Source organism: Megalops cyprinoides, chromosome 25 (assembly GCF_013368585.1).
Source record: "Megalops cyprinoides isolate fMegCyp1 chromosome 25, fMegCyp1.pri, whole genome shotgun sequence".
In the NCBI taxonomy this organism is placed as follows: Eukaryota; Metazoa; Chordata; class Actinopteri; order Elopiformes; family Megalopidae; genus Megalops; species Megalops cyprinoides.
In genome coordinates, this window is record NC_050607.1 from 14,355,758 (window position 1) to 14,381,547 (window position 25,790).

At 45.4% G+C, this 25,790-nt stretch overlaps 1 protein-coding gene across 1 annotated transcript; it reads left to right on the plus strand.

Annotated features, from left to right (window-relative positions):
- cerk (ceramide kinase) lies at positions 1 to 25,537 on the plus strand. Its single transcript, XM_036520142.1, has 13 exons — positions 1 to 337; positions 10,620 to 10,751; positions 11,399 to 11,521; positions 12,554 to 12,679; positions 13,649 to 13,715; positions 14,818 to 14,963; positions 17,361 to 17,435; positions 18,361 to 18,513; positions 18,611 to 18,716; positions 19,306 to 19,388; positions 20,803 to 21,008; positions 22,554 to 22,777; positions 24,455 to 25,537. The coding sequence occupies exons 1-13, from the start codon at positions 187 to 189 to the stop codon at positions 24,540 to 24,542; spliced, it is 1,680 nt and encodes a 559-aa protein (XP_036376035.1). The 5' UTR covers positions 1 to 186; the 3' UTR covers positions 24,543 to 25,537.
- Positions 25,538 to 25,790: the final 253 nt, after the last annotated feature.

Here is a 25,790-nt window from a genome sequence, read left to right on the forward strand (position 1 = left end):
TAAATGGAAGAAAAACCGCTACGCAATACTGAGCACCTCCGAAGGTGAGAACAGTAACACTGTTACCAAATGTAGACAGACGGCCTCGGCTGCACGGTAATATAGTTGCGACTGAGATGCCAAGAATGAGATAACACATCGTTAGTCGCCTTCACCTGCCCATGGTTGGGACATCTTGGTGAAAAAATGGAAAAGCCACCAAGATTACTGACATCCCAGCTTTTACTGAAAAACAGGGTCTTTGAAGTCACGTTAAACCGTGTGCTACTGACATGGAAGGAGCTACAGACCAAGAAAAAACGAGTCTCGGGGAAAATACACAATACGTTCAAAGCCGGTAAGTGATCTAAAACTAGGACTCGGACGAAAACATCTCTGCCGTGTGAAATGTAACTGTCTGGTCGTGGTTCTGCGGTCGGAAGCGGCAGATGTTGCATAGCTGTTTTGTTACATCCAGCTACGCTTCCTCTCTTTGTTAGAGACACATTGCGTGTTAGAACGTGCATGAGTGCAATCGGTTTTGTGCAGGGGATGGAAAATGTGTATATTATTTTTTTTGTCAGCTGCGAATACAAGATTTAGCCTAAATTTGAAACTCGCTGGTATTGGCCGTTTATTTCCGCGTTCATGTTCTGTTCCTTTAAACGCAAGTATTTTCGCAGTGGCCAGTTAGTGATGTACAGTGATTAACATAAATATAAATGATTAACAATTTAGTCTGTTAGGCATTGAGCGACAGGGTATATCTACTTTTGTGTTGATCATCTGTCTGTCTTAAATAGGGAGATGTTAGAATATGGTCTGTTTAAAAAGTAGCTACATATGTTGTCGTATCATTTGCTCCATAGCAATGTGAAAACGCTAGTCGCAGCGTGGCCTCGCTGAAGGCAATAAACTAAAGTTACCTCAGTTCCACCCAGCGCACTTTGGTTGACAGCTGGGCCGCACTCACGCAACTCCAAAGCTTGACGCGCACTAGCCCTCCGGGGTTATTTAACCAAGAGGCACTGAGCGACCAAACATGTGAACCACTCACTATAATCGGAAGAGATAGCCTACTGAATGTTTCCAAAGCTTTTCAGTTTTTCCCATGCAGTTTTACCATCGGAAGCGCAGCTGGCACAAGTGTTGGAGTGCGGTCCTTAATTTAATATTGTATGTGAAAGACAAGGGGAATTCAGTATTACCGAGGCAACAAAACAAAACTGTAAATAATGGTGTTCAGAAATATCACATGCAATTTCTTCAAACGGACACGGCGGTCGAGGACAACGTCCCCTTTTCAGATGACACGTGACGCATGCGAAGTTTCCACATATCTGTGGATTGCGGTATACGTTTTGTTTACAGTCATTATCGCAGTCTGCATCGCAAAGCTCTTAAGCGCAAGTATTTAGGTCAAGGAAATGTGCAACCCAAGGGTTTCTTTTATTTTATATTTTATTCAATGTGGCGATAGGACCATGGTGTGCCATGAGGATACTCAGCTCTTAAATAAACAAACGTCTTTTGTGCTTTGTACGTCTCGTGTACACATTTTTGCAAATGCCTAATTAATAACCACCAATACTGATCTAACACAAGGTATGGTATCTCAAGTTCAAGATTCTCAAGTGCAAAGTCAGAAATAATTCATTGGTATGTGAAACTGATAACTTGCTGACCTCAGGTTTCAAATGATAAGCATGCATATTTTTTAGTCCATGTTTGAAAAAGTTTAATCTTTTTTTTCCCCTTAAAACAAGTAAAATTCATTCAAGTTGGAAACAAACTAAGTTGCAAGACCACTAGACCATGGTGCTGAAGAGTGCAAATTCCTCATTCCCATTTACGCTCCTTACTCAGCTCTCATGAATGAGCACATACAGTTGTCTCCATAACAACAAAGACCTCAGTCTAACACCAATCCGCTCTCTCCCTCAGAGCTTTCAATATTTATGTCAATGGCTCCCGATGATTCGCCTCACTGGGAGTATCACCACTGCAGTTTAACTACTTGTTGTCATAGATAGAGTTCCAGTCGGACTCGGCTGTCCTTGCGTAGCAAGTCTCAGCCAAGAATACTCATGTTACGTAACAATATTCCATATTACTCTTATCAGCACCCGTCAAGGAGGCTCTCTTTAACCCGGCAAGTGTGGGATAACGCACATGTCAACTGGTTTCAAGTAACGCTTTAAAGTCCTGCCGCAGCTCATGTGCTCATACACACATGTTTAAGGCAGGAGTATTGGCTACCCATCCAAATCGGTGACTATATTTCACTTCAGGTAACAGGACACAGCCTTTGCGACAGTTGCAGGGGGTTCAATTTCAGTTTTGTTTCATCTTTTTATCAAAGATGTGTTTGACAAATGAAATGAAGGCAAGGCCAGAGAGAGAGCTGTTAATTTTTTTCTTTTTTTTGATGTGGCACGGGAAGGAACTACATGAATGTCCTACCAACCACAACGCAGGCAAGGAGAACTCAGTGCTATCCAAATGTGTGAATAGAGAAACTGTGGATGTGCATGGATGTGTATACTTCGCATAGACAAGACATCCAGAAGCGAGCTTATAGCTTGTTGTGATCAGTGTGATACCACAGTATCTAAAATAGGGAGCAACATTACATGTATGTTGCAACAGTTATTCAGCTACAGTTCTTCACTGCGTATAGCAAGGAGTGCGAAATGAGTGATGTGTGCGCACCACAGATGAAGTGGTGATCCTTCAAGTTTTGATCTGTGGACACCTTTATGTCACCATCTGAGAAGCAATGAGGGTGCGTATTGTGACATTTTGAAAGTTGAGGTTTGATCTCTGGTATTTTCATGGCTTGCAGTCTCTCTGTGGCTTGTCAGGATTAGGGAGTTAATGAAGTACTGAAGGTTGCCCAAGTGAAGCCTTAATAATAATAATAATATGACTTTATTGTCCACAAATGTGGAAATTTGTCTTTGGCTCCACAGGTAGTTGTTAAAAATACAGACACAATAAATACAATAAAACACAGTTAATAAATAGACACAGTTAATAAAAGCCTTTTATCTGTAACTTGGTAAGAATGACCTGGCCAGCCCACGTGTCGCCCGGCTTAGGAAAGGTCAGGTCAGGTCAGGGCCAGGGGCTATGGGAAATGCAGTGGTTGGTATTTCACAGACTGGTATCCCACAATGCAACTGTAGGGTGGTATAATGTGTTGTGCCATTTTGCTGACTGCACTGCAAGGGAACCTGTCCTGTTTCCGAAATGTTTACCAAGACACTGCTGGCAGCTATTTACATATACAATTAGAAATTTCCCTGGACACAAGAGTCTCCAATGACACACAAGCTGTTAATTTCTATGCATAGTACAGAGATAAAGCAAAGAGAAAATGCATGCTAGGATAGTATTTCCAAGTGAAATGCCACTGGTGTGTACAGAGGGATAAAGTATAGATGTTCCACAGCATGTTACCTTTTTACACTTTTACCAGAAGACTACATGCTCTACTTCCACTTGGGGTGCTGCCACTGTCCCCTCAAGCCAGTAAGCTACCCTGAATTCTATCAGTAAATGCAGTGTGACAGTGTGTGGAGTTCTGTTCAGCTACCCCCAGGAGAGTGTCGCCAAGATTTGACAGCACACAGTGTGCATACTATGGGAAGCACATGGGGTTGCCATGTTCCAGAGCAGTGCAGCACACAGCTACCTCCCTACTGCGTTTACCCCCCCCACTCCGGGGTGGGTAAACATGGCCAGTCAGCTGGTTTGTGAGGGGATTGGAGCTGGAAGTGTCAGGTGTTGATTCTCTCAGACAGGTGTGTCCATCCTCGGCCTTTCGCAGCATGTAACACAGCCCTAAGAAAGCCTGTGGATGTGACTGATTACGTCCCCACCAATTCCACCCAGCAGGTTCAGACTTCTCACAGAACACAACCTCAGCGTAGTCAAGGAACCAAGAATGGAAATGAAGGGGATGGAATGAAGGGAAAGCGAATGCAATTTAAGGATGGAACATCTGATATACGCCATAGCTATGACCAGTATTGCAGGTGGGAATGTGCAAAGCCTCAGTGCAATTCTACAATACTAGAGCTGTGCCGTTGAATTTCACTTCACACAGTAACGCAGTTGTAACTGAACCCAACTAATCAAAGTTAGCGTACTGCTGACAAAGTACTGATTCTCCCCACAAACATAATTCCACGTTCTCCTAAACTGTTAAGCCTTTGCCTCTCACTTGATGGGGTTTGAAAGACAGGCATCCGGCCTTTGTTGGATGGTGAGTGATGGAATATTACCGTTAAAGGCCCTTTCAGGCGCTAACGGCCGGCGGCCTTTAAGAAACAAAGGCCTGCTTGTTGTCACTGTCTCTTTAAAGAATGCTGCTAAGAATCCCGCTAACTCTCCCTCCGCCGTAGGAAACGCTGCACTTTGGAGTTCGACCCCTGCCTGAATGTCCTCATTTGCATTTTAAAAGGGACTTGGATTTCTGCAGCAATTTAAATGAGTACTTCCTCATCTAAAGACTAGAAGAGACCTCAGACTCGGTTTGGGAAGACAGTATTACGGATATATCAGCCCCTGTTATGTCTCTTTAATTAGCCATTGTGCTTTCCATCCTCATATCAGAGTGGCACGTGTAGTCATGTTGTGTGAAATCTGTTTTATCAAAACAAATATTTTATTGATCTTACTTCACTGCCTGAAACAGTGAGAAAATGGAGCTCTTTGAAGTGAGTAATTATTTATACTGAACTCATGTTTCCTATGGTTCAAGTTAAAGTTGGAGGGAGGCGCTTCTAAAATCATATAAACTGATTTTACATGCGCATGTGCCCAGCCTGTACATTTTTAGACAGGTGACCTGTGTGTCTTGATGGCCCTTTTTCACAGTGACCCTTTAAAAGAGAAGTGGAAATGGACTGAATGCCTTAGAGGGCAGTTAAAGCTGTGAAAAAAACGGTGAATGGGAGGGCAGATTTTGCTGATGTAGTCACACAGAGGTGTCAGTGGAGCACCTCAGGCCTGTACCTTACAGGAAATGGGTCACTGTAACCGTGCACCAGGGTCAAAGACACTTTCCCATTGTTCACTGCATAGGATGTCACCTTATTAAAAATTCCATTGTGCATGAGAAAGACGATCACCATTAGCAGGTCTGTGACCAGTGAAGGGGGAGTCCCAGCAGTGATTACATTGCATTACATTACTTTATTAGATTACATGATTGTCATTTAGCAGATGCTCTTATCCAGAGCAGCTTACATGGGTTTATACAGCTGGACATTACGGAGGCAATTGTGGGTTAAGTACCGTGCAAAAGGATACCACAGCAGTGCTCCAGCAGGGAATCAAACCCGCAACCTTTCGGTTACGAGCTCTGCTCTGTGCCAAACTGCTGCCCCAACAGTGATCCGTTCCCGTCATGTTTCAGACAGAGGGGCATGGCCTTCAGTGTGCCTTTTTACATTTGAGATGTGGGTCCCATGTTTTAGCAGAATAAATACGACAATATTTTTTCACAATGTGTTCACAGTGACCACAGATAAAGCAACAAGTTTCAGGAGATGGTGTACAGAATCTACAGACATGTGTGCCTTGTGCCTTGTGTGATGAGTTATGTGTAAGCCAGGGTCTTAGGCCTCGGTACAATATCAAGCTCATTCACTCTCTGTTTTGAAAACAGAGTATTCAGTTCAGAGATGTCTCTCTGTTGTAGTGTGTGGACATAAAGTCTGCAAACTCCAAATGATCCATCACAGGAGCTGTTACTGATCAACTCTGTGAACAAAAGCTGAATGCGGTCTTTGACGTAACCTTCTCAGTCTGCCCTAAGGCCGGGTGGCTTTCTCTAAGGAATACGTGAAGTTATTCTTTCCCATTTCCTGTCTCTGCGGAATCAAACATCGCAGGACCCAGTCTGAAGCCGCACTGACCGCTTGACCTTGAATGAACGCTCTCTGTGTTTATAGAAAATATTTTTTTTTTCCATAACATCATAAAGCTCCTTCTTCCGTTTAGATCACAGATAAGCCTATTGTGGAACAATGTTATTTACAAAAAACAAAATCATAAAATAGCAGTGTGCAGTCAGGAACGGTACAAGCTGTGGAAGTGGATTTTGTTGGCCTTCTTTTTTTAAAGCCTTTTTCCCCTGAAAGCACAGTGTTTTGGCTTCAATTTTGCATAGTCCCGACTGAGAGAGGAGTTATTGTATAATACATGGTGTTTAATGATAGCATAAAAAGAATGTCGTTAGTGAGCTGCCCTCTTGGCCAGGTCTCAATGAGATTCTCATGGTAAAATAAAATGTAATGTGTCAGTTAAAAGATTAAGTTCGTCAGTGCCATATGAGCTGTACAGCTGGTGAATATCACATGATTAACACATATGGAATGTGTTGAGAATATCCAGTGGGATTGTGAGAGGGGAGTTTCTCATTTTGGTTATAGACGAACACAGTAGCCTTGCCCTTTCCCTCTGGGGTTCCCTCTGACCGGAGTTCTCTGCAGTAGCAGAGGTATATGAGGCAGGACAGCTCTCTCTACAGTGTGCTGAGGGACTGGTGGCTCTGACACAGCAGGGGGTGTCGTTTGAAGTGCCTTTGCCAGCCGCATTTGACAGGGGTTTGCATTTCAAAACCCGAGATGTGTCGAAATCAGTGGCTAAAAGAAATAATGTTTCTTGAAAGGAAGGCGAAACTAAACTGACACTTTTCTGCACCAAAAAAGCAGTGTACGCGCAAATTATTTAACAGGTAGAATTTCTTAAGTGTTAAAAACAGTCCAAGTATTAATAAAATATCAAAAAAACTCAGTAAGCGTCTCGCAGAATGTGTGTGTGTATATATAGAACTTTGATATTTGGAATGCCTCCAGGTAAAGTAGTGTGTGCTGTCCTGTGCAGAGGTGGGTGGCGCCACCCCAGTGGGGTATGCGGTTGTTGCTACCTTACTGTCAGCAGCAGAGCTACATGGCAGTTCCACATGGTGTTCACTTGTTTGGAGGGATGGGGGAGACTGTTCTGGGATCAGTTTTCCAGGGAAAACTGCTGCCTTCGGGATCAGCTGTAGAGCAAATTTAAATATCACCCACCGTCTCTCTGCGGTGCTGGAATTGGAGGGTTTGACAGAAATGGAATATGTGGAAGTGATAAATATTCAATCAGTCATAAATGCATAGTATTATTGCACATGAGAGACCGTTGAGAGAGCTCCACTACTGAAAGCTCCCGCCTACACATGTCTCTTTCCCTCTCGTGGGTTCAAGTGCCTTTTCATGCGCTAACAAAAGTGTTATGATAATTCTGAGAAGAGCCTTTCCATGTAGACCGGGTTCGTTTCGGTCATCCGTGCTGGGTCCAACTCACACGGCTGATGGATTAAACACACTGCACAAAGCCTGCACCCACAGGCGTGAAGGCCAGTGAGGATCCACCACCAATGTGGGCTTTTTTAATTTCTATTGTGCAGGATGAAAATGTAAAAGTTTTGAAGGGTAGCTATGTTAATGCTCCCCCAGTTAAGTGAAATAAGTTTTTAAATCTTCTGGGAAAAATCATTAAGTATTTGAAAGTTAAACTCTCAAGGAGAGGTGTTTATCGCATGTACCAAGCATATACAGTTCCAGCTCAAGAAAGATCTGTGAATGCTTGCTGCGTACAAGCAGACACTTTCCCTGGGTTTTTCTTTGCTCATAATTCAAGCTTGTGTGCGTTTTATGGAGTCGGGAACAGGATTCTAAGACTGTAGACTGAACATGTGATGTACCTTTCACTTCCTTTTTTGCCTCTGTGCCACAGAGGCCCCAGACTGCCTTTGTCAGTGTCAGAGCTTGCGTAATGTATCTTTTGTCATGTCGATTGTGAGATCTCAGCACTGATATCTCCTACAGTTCTATTCCCTTAGAGCCATACTTTGAATCTGCGGCTGTCTTGGGTCCGAAAGCCCAAAGAGACGTGGACAGGCTGAGGCAAACACATTGTGTGAATGTTGGGTGGTTCTTCTCCTTATTGTTACAGCTACCTTACTTGGCAGTCATAGAAAGAGGAAATCCATAAAAAAAATAAAACATGTTTTTTGTACTGTGTGGTTTTCCACACTGCCTCCACTGTAGCCCACCGCCTCTTTCATTAACAAATGAAAGGATTGGCTTAAGAAGGGTTCCTGCTTCATTCACTAAGTTCGCCTCCAGGGCATCCCACAGACAGGAGGCAAAGATAGCGTGTTGGCTTGATCCAAGATACTGGAATCCGAGTAGCGCGGAGCGTGTGGTTTCTGTAGTGATGAATCGTCTCCGATCTCGCAGCGATACGGTATCTTTGCTCTGACAGCAGTGAGTGTTTGCAGTGCGTCCTGTTGCTGTTCGGTGTTCCACTGAGCTCAGCTCGCATGAATCATTCATGATGAATTCTCTGTATGGCAGCCACCCTGAGGGGAATTCTCTAACTACTTAACATGCAGCTACTGGGTGCACCTACAACAGCCTGACTGGCCTCTGGAATAAGATGGCAATATGAAAGATTCTCTTAGGTACCAAGATATATACCTACACACCTAAATTCCGTCCTTGGCACTGAATGTTCCATGAACGGAACTCTTGGGCCTAACCAGAGAGGAGACGGTGTTGTCTCCCCTAATGATGGATGAATGGTGCGGTAAAGTCACTTGAATGAAAACAACTTGAGGAAAAGCATAAAGATGTGACATATCAAGTGGTTCCAAAGAAAAATTAAACCGCTAAAAGTTACATTTAATGAGACAGTTTCACAGATGAAGATGTGACCTGAGGTACTTTCATTTTGTAATTGGATTCTGTTTGACAAATTGTCATTTAAACAAACATGCACTTGCATATTGCCCCGTATCATTATTCTGGTGTGACTTGAACAAGGCCTGAGACCGAGTATGAAATTATTCAAATATTCAACCGTGAGATCACTTTTTCATTACGTGGACCAGTATTTAAATGTTTGATAAAAACCAAATATGAAGACGAATGTCCCAGAGCTTCATTCTTTTTAATCAATATTGATGGGCGACGGCCCAAGAGGCCTGTGTAAAATAATATAACCTCATGAATAATAACTCACGCCTGTTCTTCTTCTCTGCCTGAGAGTGTGAGTAAAGGATGTCTTTGCAGAGAGTCATTATTTACTCTGGATGAATAGGAGCTTAATACAGTGCCCGAGGGGGGTAAAAGCAGGCTTCCATTATTTGAACATTTGATTTTGGGAGCCATAGAATATTGGAATGTCAAATGATTAGAAAAGGATGTCCCTTCTGTATAGTTGGTGTGGTGCTGTCTCACTCTACCCTCCCTCCCCTCTACCTCCATCAATCTCCCTCCATCTCTCTCTCTCTCTCTCTCTCCCTCTCTCTCAACACAGTTTAATCCAAAAGCAAAACTTTTTGATTGGCAAAGTAAAATTTTGAGTGGCCTTCAGGGGGAGAACAAGGTCACAGGTAGGGACTCAACACATCCACTAATGGCTTTAAGATGTCTGCTGTCAGGGAAGTTAAAAGTTGAATTTGCTTACTTTAAAATGACTAAGGACATGGATTCTTTCAGGGATAAGGGGGGATTGATGGCTGTATCTGTGAGGTCGATTACAATGTTTTTGTGAGGTAAAGTACCCTTAGACAGAGGCTCTCCTGTGAGTTATTTTGTTTTCTTTCTGATCTTCGGTTGTTTATGGTGATTTGCGTTTCTTCTTTCCTTCTTATTTTTTCTTTATTATACATTATTTAAAGCAGGATGAATAAAAATATGAAAGCTTGTGTGGATCCTTTTTCAGAGTTAAATAAAGGAGACCTAAAAGTCAGTCTCTATCTTTCTTTCTCTCTTTCTCTCCTTCCATCCCTCCCTCCACTTCTCCCTCTCTCTCCCCCGCCCCCCTCTGCTGAGTAAGTCTATTTCCAAAGGGTTACTGTGGGTTGAGTGGGTCTGTCATCACCGTCGGCGATTGCTGGGCCAATCGTAATTGCACTGGGCCTTGTGTCAAATGTAAGAGGAGATGATGATGGTAGAGCAGCTATCAAGATAACTGAGACACACTCACCCAGCCGGGGGGTGGGGCAGCCCCTCATAATAATGTGCTTTTTATCTCGCCCATCACTTTCCCCCATCACCTTTTACCTGTTCTCCCGTAAGCCCTTTCCCTTGCTTCTTTGTGGTCGCCCTCTTGCTCAATGACTGAATCTATGGTGAAGCTTTATCAGCGTGATCCCTCAGCTGAAATAAGGGCTTAATTATTCTTTTGTACTCCTATCTCCCCACATAAAACTTTATAGGCGAGAATTAATATGGGCTATAAGTGAAACAAGGGCCGGTTTGTTCCGCTTTCCAAAAACAAATGAGTCACTTGTGTCTTATTGCGGCCTCTGGCAGTCTTTAGGTACATGTACCCAAAGTCACCTTCAGCTTATTTCCTTGTTGATTTAAGATAGTGTCGGTTATTGTTAACGTATAGCATTAGTTTTGAAATTAAACGTGTTCATTCTAACAAGATTATTCCTACTTTTATTTCCCGCTTTTGGTAATCACCGGTCAACAGCAATTTGGCACTGTGTGAATCGAAGCAGTATGTTCTTTCTGGCGTGCAGCTGATGCCTGATGAATATGTTTGTGTGTGCTTTGTCTGTTGAGCAGGCAGCTACAGCGTGCCCGTGTCTGAAATCATAGCAGTTCGAGAGACCGAGGTGGACAGCCGGACCAAAGATGACGGGAGATGGCAGAAGATGTCCCAGAAGCCATCGGAGGCGTACCCATATGCGTTTACAGGTGCTGAGGCTGTTTCACCAGCACTCTGCTACATCCATGCAGAAACAAAATGTACTGTAGTATACTGAGAAATATGTTGCTTAGCCCAAGAATATATTGCAAATACAATTCAAATATATCACAGCAAATTGGAAATATGTTGCAATATACCAAAATGGTAATAATTTGCATATTTAAAAAATATTGATTGAGCTAAAAAAATGTTCTGTATATATAGTTTTTTTTCTATGGACAGCTTCTCCTGTATCATTGTCACTTAAACACTTAGGAATTCCACAGGCAGCCAAAAAAGAGTGACTATACAGATGTTCTTCAAGCTTTTCTGTGCCAAGTGCTAAAGACCTGACTGGCGTTTTCTCTCCCTCTCTCTCCCTCTGTCTCTCTCTCCCTATCTCTCTCTTACTCCAACTCTCCCTGTATCTCCCTCTCTCCCTTCATCTCTCTCTGCTCTCTTTCTCTGCATCTTTCTCTCTTTCCCTCCATCTCTCTCTCCCCCTTATCTCCTCCTATTTCTCTCTCCTCTCTCCCTCCACCTCTCCCTCTCCTCTCTTCTCTCCCTCTCTCTCTCTCCTCTCTTTCCTCCATCTCTCTCTCTCTCTCTCCACCTCTCTCTCCTCTCTTCCCTCTCTCCCTCCATCCCCCCCCAGTGTCCTGTGTGGAGAGGGCGAGTCGGCACCGCTGGCGGTGCGGTGACGTCACCTTCCACTGCACTGACGGGCTGGTGTGTCAGCAGTGGGTCCAAACCATCAGGGAGCAGCTCTCACTACTGAGTACATACCCTCCTTCCCTGTTATAATGCAGTTTGCTTCATCTGACATCTGCATGATAACACCCTACCGTCATTACACAGGCAGTGCTGTGTCAGGTTAAATTACATCAAATTATTTATCTGATTAGCTGACACCCTTATCTGGGGTGATGTACACAGCCTACAGCTCACATATCAGCTCCTTCCACAACTGCGTATTCATGAAGGCTGTATTATTACCGATAGGAACACTGAGACTCTGGTCTAATCAAGGGGAGCAAACAGACAAATTTCATTTGAATGTTTTTACATGTTCTGGAAGAACTGCATCTACTGCCCCTTGGTGGATCAGCCTACCACCCACAGTTCTGCTGAGAAATTAGTACTATACCAGTCCTACCTCGGGTTACTTATAGTACCAGTCAAAAGTGTGGACACATATGGTTAAGATAATCTGGGAAACATGCATTTGAAGACATTTTGATCTAAAGGCTTATGCTTAAATGCTTGAAATTTGTTTCTTAGACAAATAAAAATAGTGATGTTGATGCCTATGTATGAATTTCTTTCCCAAAAAAAATTAATTACAAATATTGTTGATTATTTTAAAGAATCTAAAATATAAAGTAGTTTTGATTTGCTTAATACTTTTTTGGTCACTGCATAATTCCATTTGTGTTATTTCATAGTTTTGATGGCTTTACTATTATTCTAAAATGTGGAAAGAGGTAAAAATAAAGAAAAACCCCTCTGTGAGTAGGTGTGTTCAAATATTTGACTGGCACTGTAGTTTCAACACGGATGTCCCACAGTGCATTGCGCTTTTCTTTGTGAGCATATGGGCTCTTTGCATGCAGTGTCTTAAGTCTTCACGGGAGTGGTCAGACCTCCAAGGTCTTTTGCTTTTAGGGATGAAGGAGATATTGGGACAGTTTCAGTAAAGTTTGTCGTCTGGCATGAAACAGTATACAAAGGCGTTTCCAGCCCCACATCACTGTGGTTAAACGTTGTGCCCTTGCGTTTTAATGACTAAGCGCTTGGTGTCGTCTCTCAGCCTGCAGACCCAAGCACTTGCTGGTGTATATTAATCCCTACGGAGGGAAACAACAGGGGAAGCGGATTTACGAGGAGAAAGTGGCCCCGCTCTTCTCCCGCGCCTCCGTATCCACCGACGTGATTGGTGAGTCCCTGTCTGCGGCCGGCGTTAACATTTAAATAAAAAATGAGCATTTATGACCGGCGGATTGATCTCCGCAGGCAAATGGCCCTGCCTGCTGAACATGGGCCGGAATGAGATTTTATTTACTGCTCCATCTATCAGCGAAACGCCATAATGGAGGCTCTGATGGTCGATAAACACGCGGCCCGGAGAGCATCAATCATTCATCGTGGTCTTTAGAAGACCGCGGATGCAGGACCGGGTATTGGCATCTCCCCGCCGTATATAACCTCCATGGTTTATTCAACAATGGCCCAAGGCAAATTTTACAGTCCTGTTGGCATTTCACGAATGGTAAACCGCACGTCTACTGATAACGGAGGGGGTTGTGGGGGTGGTGGGGGGGGGGAGAATAATGTAATCAAAGCCGCTCATCAGTACAGATGGGCCGGCAGCAGGAGTCAGCAGACCGTGTTATTGGGCCCGTCCTGCAAGTTATCTGGGTCACCCTTTACAAACAGGGTCCCCCCCGGCACTGCTGAGAATCCAATTAGTCAAACCCCTATGGAAACCGACCTGTCCCATCAGAGCTTTCTGCGAGGGGTGTAACACAATGCCCACCTCCACATGATCTGCTTCTTGTAACGCTAGACCATGTGCTTTGTGCAGTCTATCCACTTCTGCACTCTGGCCTTAAATTTCAGTTTCAAGCTTTTAGCGGGTGTTGCATTTTTATGTTATAATACAGAGTATTTTACATTGATATCTTGAATTGTGGAGCTCATGACCTGCAGATATAAAGAGAATTGAATGCTTGGATTCAATTCAGTTCAATTTCAATAGTTCAGCTCATAGGTCTGATTCAATGGGAAAGTGGCATAATGGCCAGGCTGACTGAAAAGCCACAGTGCCTCTCACACAGCGGCCTCTCAGCCGGGGCTGACGTGAGGGCGCCTCACACCTGTGATAAACGGTCACTTGTTTCCATAGTTACGGAGCATGCAAATCACGCCAGGGAGCACTTGAAGACGGAAGCCGACCTGAAGAAGTACGACGGGTGAGTGTGTGTGTGTGTGTGTGTGCCACGGGCAAGGCCGGGCGGGAGAGAGGGGCCATGTGTCAGATGTAAGGAGTAAATGAACACTTCCAGGTAGAACAGCCCTGGGCTAGTGTAGCGCCACTCAGGAGGAAGCAGCCACTGAGAGAGCAGTGCAGAGGAGAACAGAACATTAATGCTTGCCGGATCCTGATTGGATGGTACAGCTGGTGTTCTGTTCTCCAGTTGGCTAGATTTGTTGTCAAATAAGAGCAAGGAAATATTTCGCCCCCTGGCTACTAAAAATTTGAGAGGAGGGGGGAGGCAGTTCCAATTTTTGATATGGATCATCTAACTGAGTTATTCCTCTTCTAGGAAAATGTTTAAAGGAAAACGGAATAGCTGCGAATGACAGTGAAACAGTCTTGTGTCGTTAGTTACCCTGATTGCATGCCAGAGACTCACTTGCGTCACTTGGAGTGGCACTACGCCCCTGTTGTGCTCAAGGCCATGCCTTTCCACTAGCGCTCTGCTAAAGTAAAGCTGGCAGCAAACCCGGGCTTTCCAACAGCTCTGACTGAGTGTCAGATAAAGGCTGTCTGATGCCTTCGAAGCCAAATGTACCAACAGCAGTACAGACACATCACTGTGTATGTGCCACAAGCCTTATTGGGTATGAGGTTACAAAAGTGCGCAGTTTTATTCTGTCTGAGGGAACACAGTTTTATTGTTTTAAACCAGCTGATTTAAACCAACTGGTCTGTTAGTTTGCTTCCATGGTCACTGCAGATTGAAAAGTCATATTGTACAGTAAGGCAGAATAACTAGACATGTGTTAGACCTCAGTTCAACAGGTTGTTGGGGGGGGGGTGCTTTACACCTCAGTTCAGTAGGTTGTTTTTGAGGGATTAGACCTCAATTCAACAAGCTGTTTGAGGGAGATTAGACCTCAGTTCAGTAGGTCGTTTTAGGGGTATGTTACCTCAGTTCAGCACGTTGTTCAGCCTGATGAAAGCTTCTGGGCACTCCCATGGAGCTTCCATGGTTACGGACTCATGTGCCTTTGAGCTGTAATGACCAGTGGTCGCTGGCCCGTCTGACCTTGTCACGTGACCCTCGGCAGCGTGGTGTGCGTGGGCGGGGACGGCATGTTCAGCGAGATCATCCACGGCCTGGTCACGCGCACGCAGCGGGACTGCGGGGTGGACCAGGACAGCGCCGAGGAGAGGCTGGTGCCCTGCGGGCTTCGGATCGGCATCATTCCCGCGGGTGAGTCCGCGCCGCAAGAACCGCGCCAAATCAAAGCTTTTTACAGGAGGGTGTGGCCAGACATACCCCTCCCCCCCAGGCTCAGAGCCAGACATTGCTCTCAAACTCGGCTGGATTCAGTGAAAAGACCATGTTCTGAAATCTTGGGATGGGTCAGCCTTCATGTTTGAATACAGTGTATTGCACCTCCCTGCAGCATATGTCATTGATAATCATGATGATAATCATATATTTATTGTCTTATTGTCTGTATTAAGTATTTATTTTGTTTGCTGATTTACTGCTGATTATTTCCAAACAATTTATTACTAATGAGAAGGTGCAGGTTTGGAAACAAATTTTTGTCATGACATTAAAATTGAAAGCACTATACATAGCATTACAGGTCTCGGAGAGATGTAAGCTCAGACAAGTTGGTAGTACACAGATTGTACATTGCTGTACATTGATTGAAGCCATCGCCAGACAACACAGCCACCGGAGCTAAATTCAGCACCAGAATGGAACACGATGGCGGCTTCCATAGCAACAGGGCAGCACCATGGCGATAGGATGAGGGGTGGTTGGGGGGCGGGGGAGGCGCAGGGGTCCATCATTCAAAATTCCATTATGGGGAGCAAGCTGTGCGTCACTTTTTAAATCATCGTAAATTCCAGAAGCGTGGCACACATTACACAACTTGCTTCAGTCTGCAAAATAATTGATTTGTTTCTGTCGCTGGGGATTACGTCTAGGGCCACCGTGTGCTAAATTACCTCACCTCCAGGCTGCACTGGGCAATGCTGCAGGAGCCAGGACTGTAACAGCTACATATTTACTTTCAATTTGCTCCAGTTTTTGCTACCGTGTGGGACATTCTGAATGACTTGTGCTGGCAGTAGATATTGTGTCTCCCCCATCTTTAAAAACAGTCTCTCTGGAAATGTGTGTGTAGGTATTTGTGTGTAGGTATGTGTACGTGTGTGCGTGCGCAAAGTGTGTGTTTGTGGGCAGCAGTGTAGCATAGGGGTAAGGCGCGTGACTTGTAACCGAAAGGTTGCCGGCTCGATTTCTTGCTGTGTCACTGCTGTTGTACCCTTGGGCAAGGTACTTAACCCAGAATTAACCCAGAAATATCCAGCTGTAGAAAAGAAACTGTAACCTGTGTAAGTCTCTCTAGATAAGAGCGTCTGCTAAATGCCAATAATGTAATGTAATGGACTGTAATGTGTGTGTGTATCTGTCTGGATGTGTACACAGAACCTACAGAGAAAAACAGGATAGTCACGATCTTATCTAACAAATCAGAGACTGATCCTATCCGATTAATAGTGACCATCACCCAAGTGATTGTGAGGCACTCTCCACACACATCTCACAGCTTAAACCCTTTTGAAGAGCACAGGCCAGGCAGAGACTACACAGGAAATTTGAAAGTCAAACATTTTGCTGGCGCCTCTGGGCTGCTGTCGACTGTAAATGGCTCCATTATATCCTTATGCTCCAGGTGCTGACCTCATTTCCATAGCCCATATGCTGCCCGAATTTTACAGTCTTCAGCACGTAAATCTGGGCGATGAGAAATGTGTCCCTTCCCCATACTGTGTCTTCATTAAGAGGACTATCCTTCTGTCAGCTCCACCACATTAGCGTAACAGTGTAACCCATTATGTGCTGTTCTGGCAGCACAGAATACTTTGAGGTCATTTTTTTTTTCCCCATCTTCCATCTGCGTGTGGATGAGTGTGTGTTAGATTTTCCAAATTTTCACACTCTTCTCAAAAGGGCCTCAGTGTGGTAGTGGGAAGGTGCAGGGTATGAGCAGGGCTTATAACTGCAAGGTTGCAGGTTCGATTCCCTGCTCGGGCAATGCTGCGGTACCCATGGGCAGGGTACTTAACCCAGAAGTGCCTCAGTAAATATCCAGCTGTATAAATGGGTAACGGATAGAGTTGTAACCTACGTAAGTCACTTTGCACAAGAGCTGCTAAATGACAATAATATAGAGGATTCTGTTATCCGAATTACTTAAAAAACACAGTTTTCCATGTAATGCATTTACTTGGCTTATCGTACACAGCCTGCCTTTAGCCTGGTAAAGCAGCAGATGGTGGTTAAGGTTAATAGTAGCAGTTCTGGAACAGCATGTGTCAGCTCATCAAGCCTGACCCGCAGTAACCCCTCTCGTGTCAGAGTGACAGGTCAGGTGAGCATGAGGCCTGCCGGAGGCTGTTTATGCTTTAAACACCGTGGAGTCCTGGAAGAGAGTCCTGCCTTTATTGTTTTTATCAGGCGTGTAATCTGTATAACACGCACGCACACGCAGTCATATCTCACTCTCCAAGAACAGCGGCGTGTCAGCGTGCCCTCGGGTGTGGAGACCGCGCTGGAAGCTGACCTCTGAATCTTTCCATCCAGGGTCAACGGACTGCATTTGCTACGCCACCGTGGGCATCAACGACCCCGTGACCTCGGCCTTGCACATCATCGTGGGTGAGTGTTCTCCTCCAGGAACACAGGAAGTGACAGACGGGGGGTCCACCAGCAGTGTACTCAGCAGGATAAATGCCTTTGGTTAGCACAGTGTGCCTCTGTGTGGTGAGAATGATTTTCATTGCTGGTATTTGTCAACTTAAATGCAGTTATATTTTTAATTCTGTAAATTAATACATTCATTTTTAACATCTGAAATTAGTTAACAACTGCATCTCCTGTACCAGATATGGGAAGGAAGACGCTGAATGTGGGTGCGTGTGTGTATGTGTATTGTCATGTTCGCTTACTCATAGTTAGTGTGTTTTCATGATCAGTATTCAGGGTGTTGTCCTAGGCCTACATGCCGTGACTCGTCCTGCGTGCTGTCAATAACATGGAGATATGAATGACATGCTCTGTCCCACCCATTGCACAGTAACTCCTCCACATACAGTACCAGACAAAAGTTTGGACGTGCCTGATTAAGATAATGAAAAACATGAATTCAAAAACATTTTTGTTTAAAGACTTATGCTTAAATGCTTTAAATGTGTGTCTTATACAAAAATAAATACTGAAGTTGATGCCTATGTATGAATTTCTTTAAACATTCTTTAAATATTTCTTCAAAGTATCCAGAAATATTTTTAAAAATCTAAAATACAATATAGAGTTGTAACCTATGTAAGTTGCCTTTTTGTTTAACACCTTTTTGGTCACCGCATAATTACATTTGTGTTATTTCATAGGTTTGATGTCTTTACTATTATTCTAAAATGTGGAAAATAGTAAAAACAAAGAATAAACGTTGTGTCCAAACCTTTGACTGGTACTGTATGTGCTGTAAATAATATTAATGCCACGCAGTCTGTCCCGCCCAGTGTGCAAATGACTCCTCCCACACAGGAAACACACTGACCAATCAATGGGTTTGTCTCTGCAGGGGACTCCCAGCCTCTGGACGTCTGCTCAGTGCACCACAACAACACCTTCCTGAGGTACTCCGTCTCCTTGCTGGGTTACGGTTTCTACGGCGACGTGCTGGCGGACAGCGAGAGGAAGCGGTGGATGGGGCCGGCCAGATACGACTTTTCAGGTGGGTCATCGACAGTGAAGCCCCAGCGCTTTGATCTGTTTCCTTGCTACGATTTTGTTAGCTGAGCGTATGTCGCGTGCCGCTGTTGTCGCCGTAGGTGTGAAGACGTTTCTGACACACAACTACTATGAAGGAACGGTGTCGTTTCTGCCAGCGACCGACATCTTGGGGAGCCCCAGAGACAAGACTATGTGCACAACTGGGTAAATACTGCTATGCCTGCCTCCCTGCCTCATGATGCCATATCCTACTTACAGACATATCCTACTCAAATTCACTCTGCATAGGCTAAAATGTCATTGCCATGCCCTGCTTATTCATAGTGTAGTCGGTGGTCATGTAGTCATGCTGGCAGCAGTGCAGAGTATTGGTGTGGGGAACAGGACTGAACCGAAATGATGCCCCTCAGGAAGGTTGCTTGCTGTAATGTGAACCGTTTCAGTAAAATATCCAGCTTGTAAACGGGCAGCATGTAAAGATGTACATAATACACATTACACTGCATAACAGCTGAAATTGCTTGCAGCCAAGACCATCTGCAAGTATCTGAGCAGCAAAAAAATTGCAGTACAGACACATCACTGTGTATATGCCACAAGCCTTATTGGAATTGACAATGTTACATCCCACAAAGTATTTCCCCTTGCAATGCCAATCTTCCAGTAGTAGCCCAGTTTAGAATGACCCTGTTGATTTAAAGCATGTTAATTGTCCGTGCTGTGCTCTCGCTGGTGTTTCAGTTGTATCGGGTATGATGGTGCTGACCTTTGACCCCTGCCACCCTCCCCACAGGTGCTACGTGTGCCAGCGCAACGGGCAGCTCCTCTCAGAGGCCAATCAGGACTACAGGGTAGAGGAGGACTCGTCCGACAGCGGTGAGGAGCCGGAGTCGGCCATTTTAAAAAGCCCTTTCAGCGTCCTTACATAACCCTCCTGCCTCTATCAGAGATATAGGCACTTCCAGCTTCAGAGCGGCAAGGCTGTGGGAGTCTCTATATCACTGTCCTAAAAGCAGTTTCCAGGGACATTATAATGTCCCCCATCTGTCCCAGAGTCTGTCATCTCATTTAGAGCCAAAATGGAGCCAGCATGGCACCATCCGAGCATCCAGTAAACACCAGGGGAGAGCTTTCTGTCAGAGGAAACTGCACGCCGTGTTATCGCTCCTGCTCAAGGCGTGTGTTATGCCATCCAGGTGCAGTGAACGCAGGGAATGTGATTCGTGCTTTCTTATGCACAGGGACAGATAAGCACACGCTTTGCAGACACCAACATGACGGAATGCGCTATAGGTCCCTAACCGTCGCTTTTGCATGCTGATTTCCAGAGCCCTTTCTGTTACGCTGTGTGTGAATGTGTCCCACAGGAGCCTGGACAGAGGGGGGAGAGTAGTGTCAGTCAGGGGACAGCAGTCTCAGTCAGGGAGAGCGATAGGAGAGGGCAGTCTGTCAGGGAGAGCAGTTTCAAACCAGGGACAACAGTCAGTAGTCTCAGTCAGGGAGAGCAGAAAGCAGTCTCGGTTAGGGGAGTGCAGTTTCGGTCAGGAAGAGTAGTAAGCAGTCTCAGTCAGGGGAAAGCAGTTTCAGTCAGGGGGAGCAGTAAGCAGTCTCAGTCAGGGGATTGCAGTTTCAGTCAGGAAGAGTTGTGTCCCTGCCAGACTTGGCTTAGATTCCTCCCCTGCCTGAATACACTCTGGCACTCTCTTTGCTACTGCAAACATGGCACGCAAATCAGCCTCACGGACAGCAGTGGCCATGTGAATGGCCAAGAACTCTTGCACACCAAAGCGTGAATCATAAACACGCACGATGCTTATGTTCATCTGTGTACGACACGTGCAGAGTACAAATAACGGAGAAAATGGTGGACGGAGTATTGGCGCATCTCCCTGACATCATGTCAGTGACCCATAGGCACTGAGAGCAGTGTGAAAACGGAACTCTGGCTGACAAAAGCCTCCCGAGCCCAGCAGAACAAAGGCAACCGTCTCGAACCCGGGTTTGAGCTGCAGGACTTGAGCGCTATACCTGACTGAACTGTCTGGGACCTATACACTTCTGAAATCCTAACATGAAAAACAGCTTGACATTTCCTTGGGGAAATCTGTAAACCCTGTAGGGATGCCAGTGGAATGTCTTCTTACATCTATATGGTAGAACACAAGTGGATTATTTGGTTGTTACTTCTGTGTTGTAGAGTACAGTATTAGGTGAACACCTCTCTTGGCTGTGTTGCATTGTACAGTATGCACTGACCGCCTTTCTCGCCTCTCCCCGGGTTGTGTTGCAGAGTGTGACGGAGACTGGCGGGTGATTCGGGGGAAGTTCCTGGCCATTAACGCTGCCAGCATGAGCTGTGCCTGCCCCCGCAGCCCCAAGGGCCTGTCCCCCTCCGCCCACCTCGCCGACGGCACCACCGACCTCATCCTCGTCCGCAAGTGTTCCCGGATCAACTTCCTGCGCCACCTCCTACGCCACACCAGCAAGGACGACCAGGTATGGTCAATGTTCACCTGTAACACACAACCAGACACAACCAGGTACGGTCAACCACACTGTTCACCTGTAACACACAACCAGACACAACCAGGTACGGTCAATATCACTGTTCACCTGCAACACACAACCACACACGACCAGGTACGGTCAATATCACTGTTCACCTGTAACACACAACCAGACACAACCAGGTACGGTCAACCACACTGTTCACCTGTAACACACAACCAAACATGACCAAGTATTGTCAATCACAATGTCTACCAAGAACATACCAGCAAACATGACCAGGTACAGTCAATCACACTGTTCACCAGTAACAAGAGACCAGACACAACCACATGCAGTAAACCATGCTATCCGTCTGTAATATACATCTGGAACAAGCATGATCAATGCATATCATCATCATCCTGTAATATGCAAGTAAAGACCACCACGGACAGTTACTCCAACTGGGACTGTACATTTACCTACATACCCAGGTGTGGCACATTCTGTTTTTCCAAAAATAACTATGCAGTGCAGTGCAATGTAGGTGGCTGAGATATATAACCAGTTGAGGTAAGTAGAGAGGGAGAGAGAGGGAGCTACCAGATGCTGCTGAAGAGTGAGAGACCCAGTATGTCTGCCTGTAGTTTAACAGAGGGTTTGGCCTTAATACAATTATATTTGCCCTCCATGGCTTGGGGAAGGTGGTTCATCATTGATTGTTGTTATGTCATCTCTTACTTGTCATTTATATATAAAATCTTTTGTAACTTACCAAATTTCTTTAAAAAACTTGTTAAAAAACCTATGCAATGCAGTATAATGTAGCTGGCTGAGATCTGCAAGCAGCTGAGGCCCAGTATGTCTTTGCCTGTAATTTAACAGGGTTTCACCTGAATACAGTTATAGTTGCCCTCCATGGGTTGTAGAAGGGGGTTACATCATTGCATGTTGTTATATGTAGTATCTTATTTGTCATTTCTGAATGAAAGCTTTTGTAACTCACTGTAGCATGCAAATAAGGCAGATGTAAATGTGAAACTTTTAACGTTTCAGGCAGAGAAACAGAGAACCTGAGAGAGAGGGAAACAGAGAGAGAGCTAACAAGAACAGACAGAGAAAGAGAGAGAGAGAGAGAGACATGGACAGAGAGCGAGAGAGAGAGATGTTTCCCCATGTCGGTAAGCTGTTGGGCCGAGACGGCGCATTCTGTATGCAGGATTCACCCCGGGTCAGACAGGCTGCGTGTTCATCATAAACACAGCGATTCTGCTTAAAGCCCCGGATCATCGTTTCATCAGGGTTTAAGACGGGAAACGCGTCTCGCAAACGGCCATGAAGGCCTTCAGGAGGCAGTAATGACCTCAGCGTGCAGCGTAAGGCAGTGCGAGGAGGTGTGGGATTAGGCAGATGGTAACCACAGCAGAGGCAGGGAGGCAGGGAGGCAGAGAGGCAGATTAGTGCAGGGTTGGTGAGGTGATAATGTGCTGCACCGCCTCATGGAGCCCAGCAGGGGGCGGTGTGCTCAGCTCTTCCCCGCTCCCGTCGCAGTTCGACCTGGACTTCGTGGAGGTGCACCGCGTGCGCAAGTTCCGCTTCACGCCGCGGCATTGCGAGAGCGACACCGACCTGCAGCTGGACCTGAGGGAGGGCGGGGCCGGGAAGAGGCTGTTCAGCCAGATCTGCAGGGACCACCCGGCCTGTGGCTGCACCCCTGTCTACAGCAGCTGGAACTGCGACGGGGAGATCCTGCCCCATGCCGCCATCCAAGTGGGGTATGCCTCCTACCGCCGTGCCGCTGTCAATAGCCTCATATTCAACTTCTGTGAGTGTGTGTGTGACAGACTCATATTCATTCCCCTTAGGGCAAATGCCTGTCCTGATGAGTCCCCATATAAAAAACAAATAGTCAGTTAATCCTGTACTTCTAACATGGCCCCTCATCCACTGAAAAATAAAACGCCCCAGGATGCCAGGGAAACTGCTTGTTATAACAATAAATTGGATTCCTGAGCCCTGCAGCAAAATGCAAGCAAAAAGCACAGCAGATGAGAAAGGTTAGCATTTTTGCATTGGTCAGGGTGACCCCCCGAATCGCAGGTTTACCCCTCCTTCAGATGCGACCAGGGGGCTCTGTGGGACTCCAGCACTGCCTACACAAGCACATTTAACAGACACGTTCCACCTTACTTTCACAATACTGTCACTTCTCCTTTATTTCACTGAACAAACGCAGTTTGCTCCTTATTCTAGTTTTATTTAATATTTCGACACCCCCTCCCCTCCCTCAGAATTTTAAATTGTTGTTAATTAAAAACACTTTTATTTGGTTTATCAGCCATCGGCTGGCTGGGCCTCACTAAGATTATCAGATGCCTAAAATCACACATTGGTCAGTTGCAAATGGTGTCAGTTTAGGGAGGAGATACCACAGTAGACATAGACATGCAGTCATTTGGTAACCTATCCCAGAATTCTCTGGGGCCGTTCTGGGACTGCTCTGGGATCTGCTCTGTGTATGAGTCAGAATCACAGATGGATTTCATCATCTTCATCCCCTTCCAGGGTGACTCAGCAATTCACTGCCTGACCTCAACTATTCATGGTAGTGTGCACATCTTTAGATATTCTTAAAGGATGGCCACACTTCAGAGGTTAATAGTGATTACTGTGTTTGTCAGTGGGGGGAAATGCTTATTTTGCATCTCCTGAATTTGTTTGCGGTAACCACCCCGAGTCATACTGACTATATGATATCTGGTGGCTCACCACTCTTAATTAAATAGCCTGGCCTTGACTCCCTAAACAGAATTTCACTCATTCCTTATGGTCCACCAGTCTGAGAGAGAGATGGAAAATGAACCTCAGTATGATAAGGGATACCAGAAAATGGAAGAAATATGACCCTTCCTCAGCCCACATTCCAATGTCTGTGTGGAACATACATCTAAAAGGCACCAAGGGCGTTTGTATCAGACAGTAAAACCCCTGTACAATTGACTGCTGAGTGGTTGGACATGAGAAGCATTTCCACATCAGCCTTGTGGGATCCATGTACATGTACTTGTTGTGTGCTTTGTTGACCAAATCAAACGCCTCGCTTTCAGACATGTAGGATTCACTTTAAGCTTCAATAAGACGTGCCTTCAAGGACAACTGTAAGGTTAAACACAGCCGCAGGTGCTGTTTGAAATCCACTCCTGCTTGTGGCGTACAGCGGAACCAGTCTCGATTGAAAAACCTAACACACAGCAACGTGCTTTCATATTCCCCAGTGTCATGCTAGTTATGTGGTGATGCGATTATATGGTGTGGATGTACACCCCGGCTCTCTGAAACACAATCTCATGTGACACTCACAGGTCAGCGAGAGGCGGAGATAAGCCTCTCAGGTTATCCCAATTTTTCTCTCCGAAAGCCGTAAACCTCCCCTCCTCTCTCTCCCTTCGCAGAGTGCACAGTCAGCTGATCCGGCTCTTCGCCCGAGGGATCGAGGAGAAGCCCGTTTTCGAGGACGGCGGCGTGCCCTGCATCGCGTAGCTGCCGCCCCCCCACCCCCTCTCCCCTGAGTCCGACACACTGAGAGAGAGAGAGAGCCCTGCTGGATTATACAGGGATCAGAGGTCACGTCGGTGGCGCCCCGCCGCTGCCACGCTGTCCCACACGCTGTTACCTGACCTGATTTAGTTGCTGTTCAGCTGCGGTGTGACCGACCCTCACTTTGACTTCTGTGTTTATGTGCTGTAAGTCACAGGCAGCAGTGGCAGGTGTCTGGTACACTTGAATTAGGATGCTTAGTTATCCTCCAAACACTGTAGAGAAGGAAACCTGATGGAACTCAACACAGCTGTGGTTGTCTTCAGGAATCATGACTGAAAATTTACCAGAAAAGCGTTGCTCCTTCATATGCACTACACAAACATTCATAAACGGCTATGGGGAAGTGACCTAGACTGCCACAGGTTGTGCTCCGTTTCTGTCCGCGTCACAAGTGACATTGGCTTCACAGCGGGAATGTCAGCTGTTGAGCGAGCTTATGAATGTACATGCAGTTCCTATGCAGGGCGTGACATAGACGTGTTTTTTCTCTCCTTTTTTACCTTCAGTCCCAGTAGCTGAGCTGATGTTCCTTGCTTTTAAAGAATTAAGAGTGAAGAATGAAGGACTGTCATTGTTAGAAGGATAGAGGTGCTGCCGAAAGTTACCATCGTTTCCTTCATCTTGTACCCTCTTGCACCAGTTTGAGCAGGCGGCCTTTTATTTGACTGTTACAATATCAGATAATATAATGTTAGCGTTCTTATTCTTGTAACACTGAAAATAAAGATTTACCATTAAAGGATATGCAGAATTCTTAGCTTGTGGGATACTTTGTGAAAAATGTGACATGTGACTTGTGACAAACAGGACGGTTTCTAATAAATCTGAAAATAAAAAAAGTCCATCTCAACATGGTCCGTACACATCATATTTCAATACCAAAATGAACAAAGATTCCACTGACAGTCACCCAATAGAAGAGCAATGAACGCTCTTGGCCCATGCTTGTATACGCTAACTGTACGTGCTGCTTACAGATCTTTTGCTGTACAGTGTACCAGACACAAGGCATCGTTGAAAGACCTGTGACATCATGTAGCGTGCATGTGTATGGTGTATACTGTGACAAGGCCAGCCTTCAGGTTGACCATGTAAACTTTTGTGCTCAGTATGGCGCTGATCCACTTCTTTCTGTCACGCTGAGAAGTGTGACCGATTCTCAGAGATCCTGAAGTGGACAACAGAGAC

Bases quoted from the DNA above. Each gene is read 5' to 3' on its own strand.
- cerk (XM_036520142.1), top strand. From the start codon at position 187: ATGGAAAAGCCACCAAGATTACTGACATCCCAGCTTTTACTGAAAAAC. The intron at 10,752-11,398 runs GTGCTGAGGCTG...ATCCCCCCCCAG, and splicing joins GTACCCATATGCGTTTACAG to TGTCCTGTGTGGAGAGGGCG. The intron at 21,009-22,553 runs GTATGGTCAATG...CTCCCGTCGCAG, and splicing joins ACACCAGCAAGGACGACCAG to TTCGACCTGGACTTCGTGGA.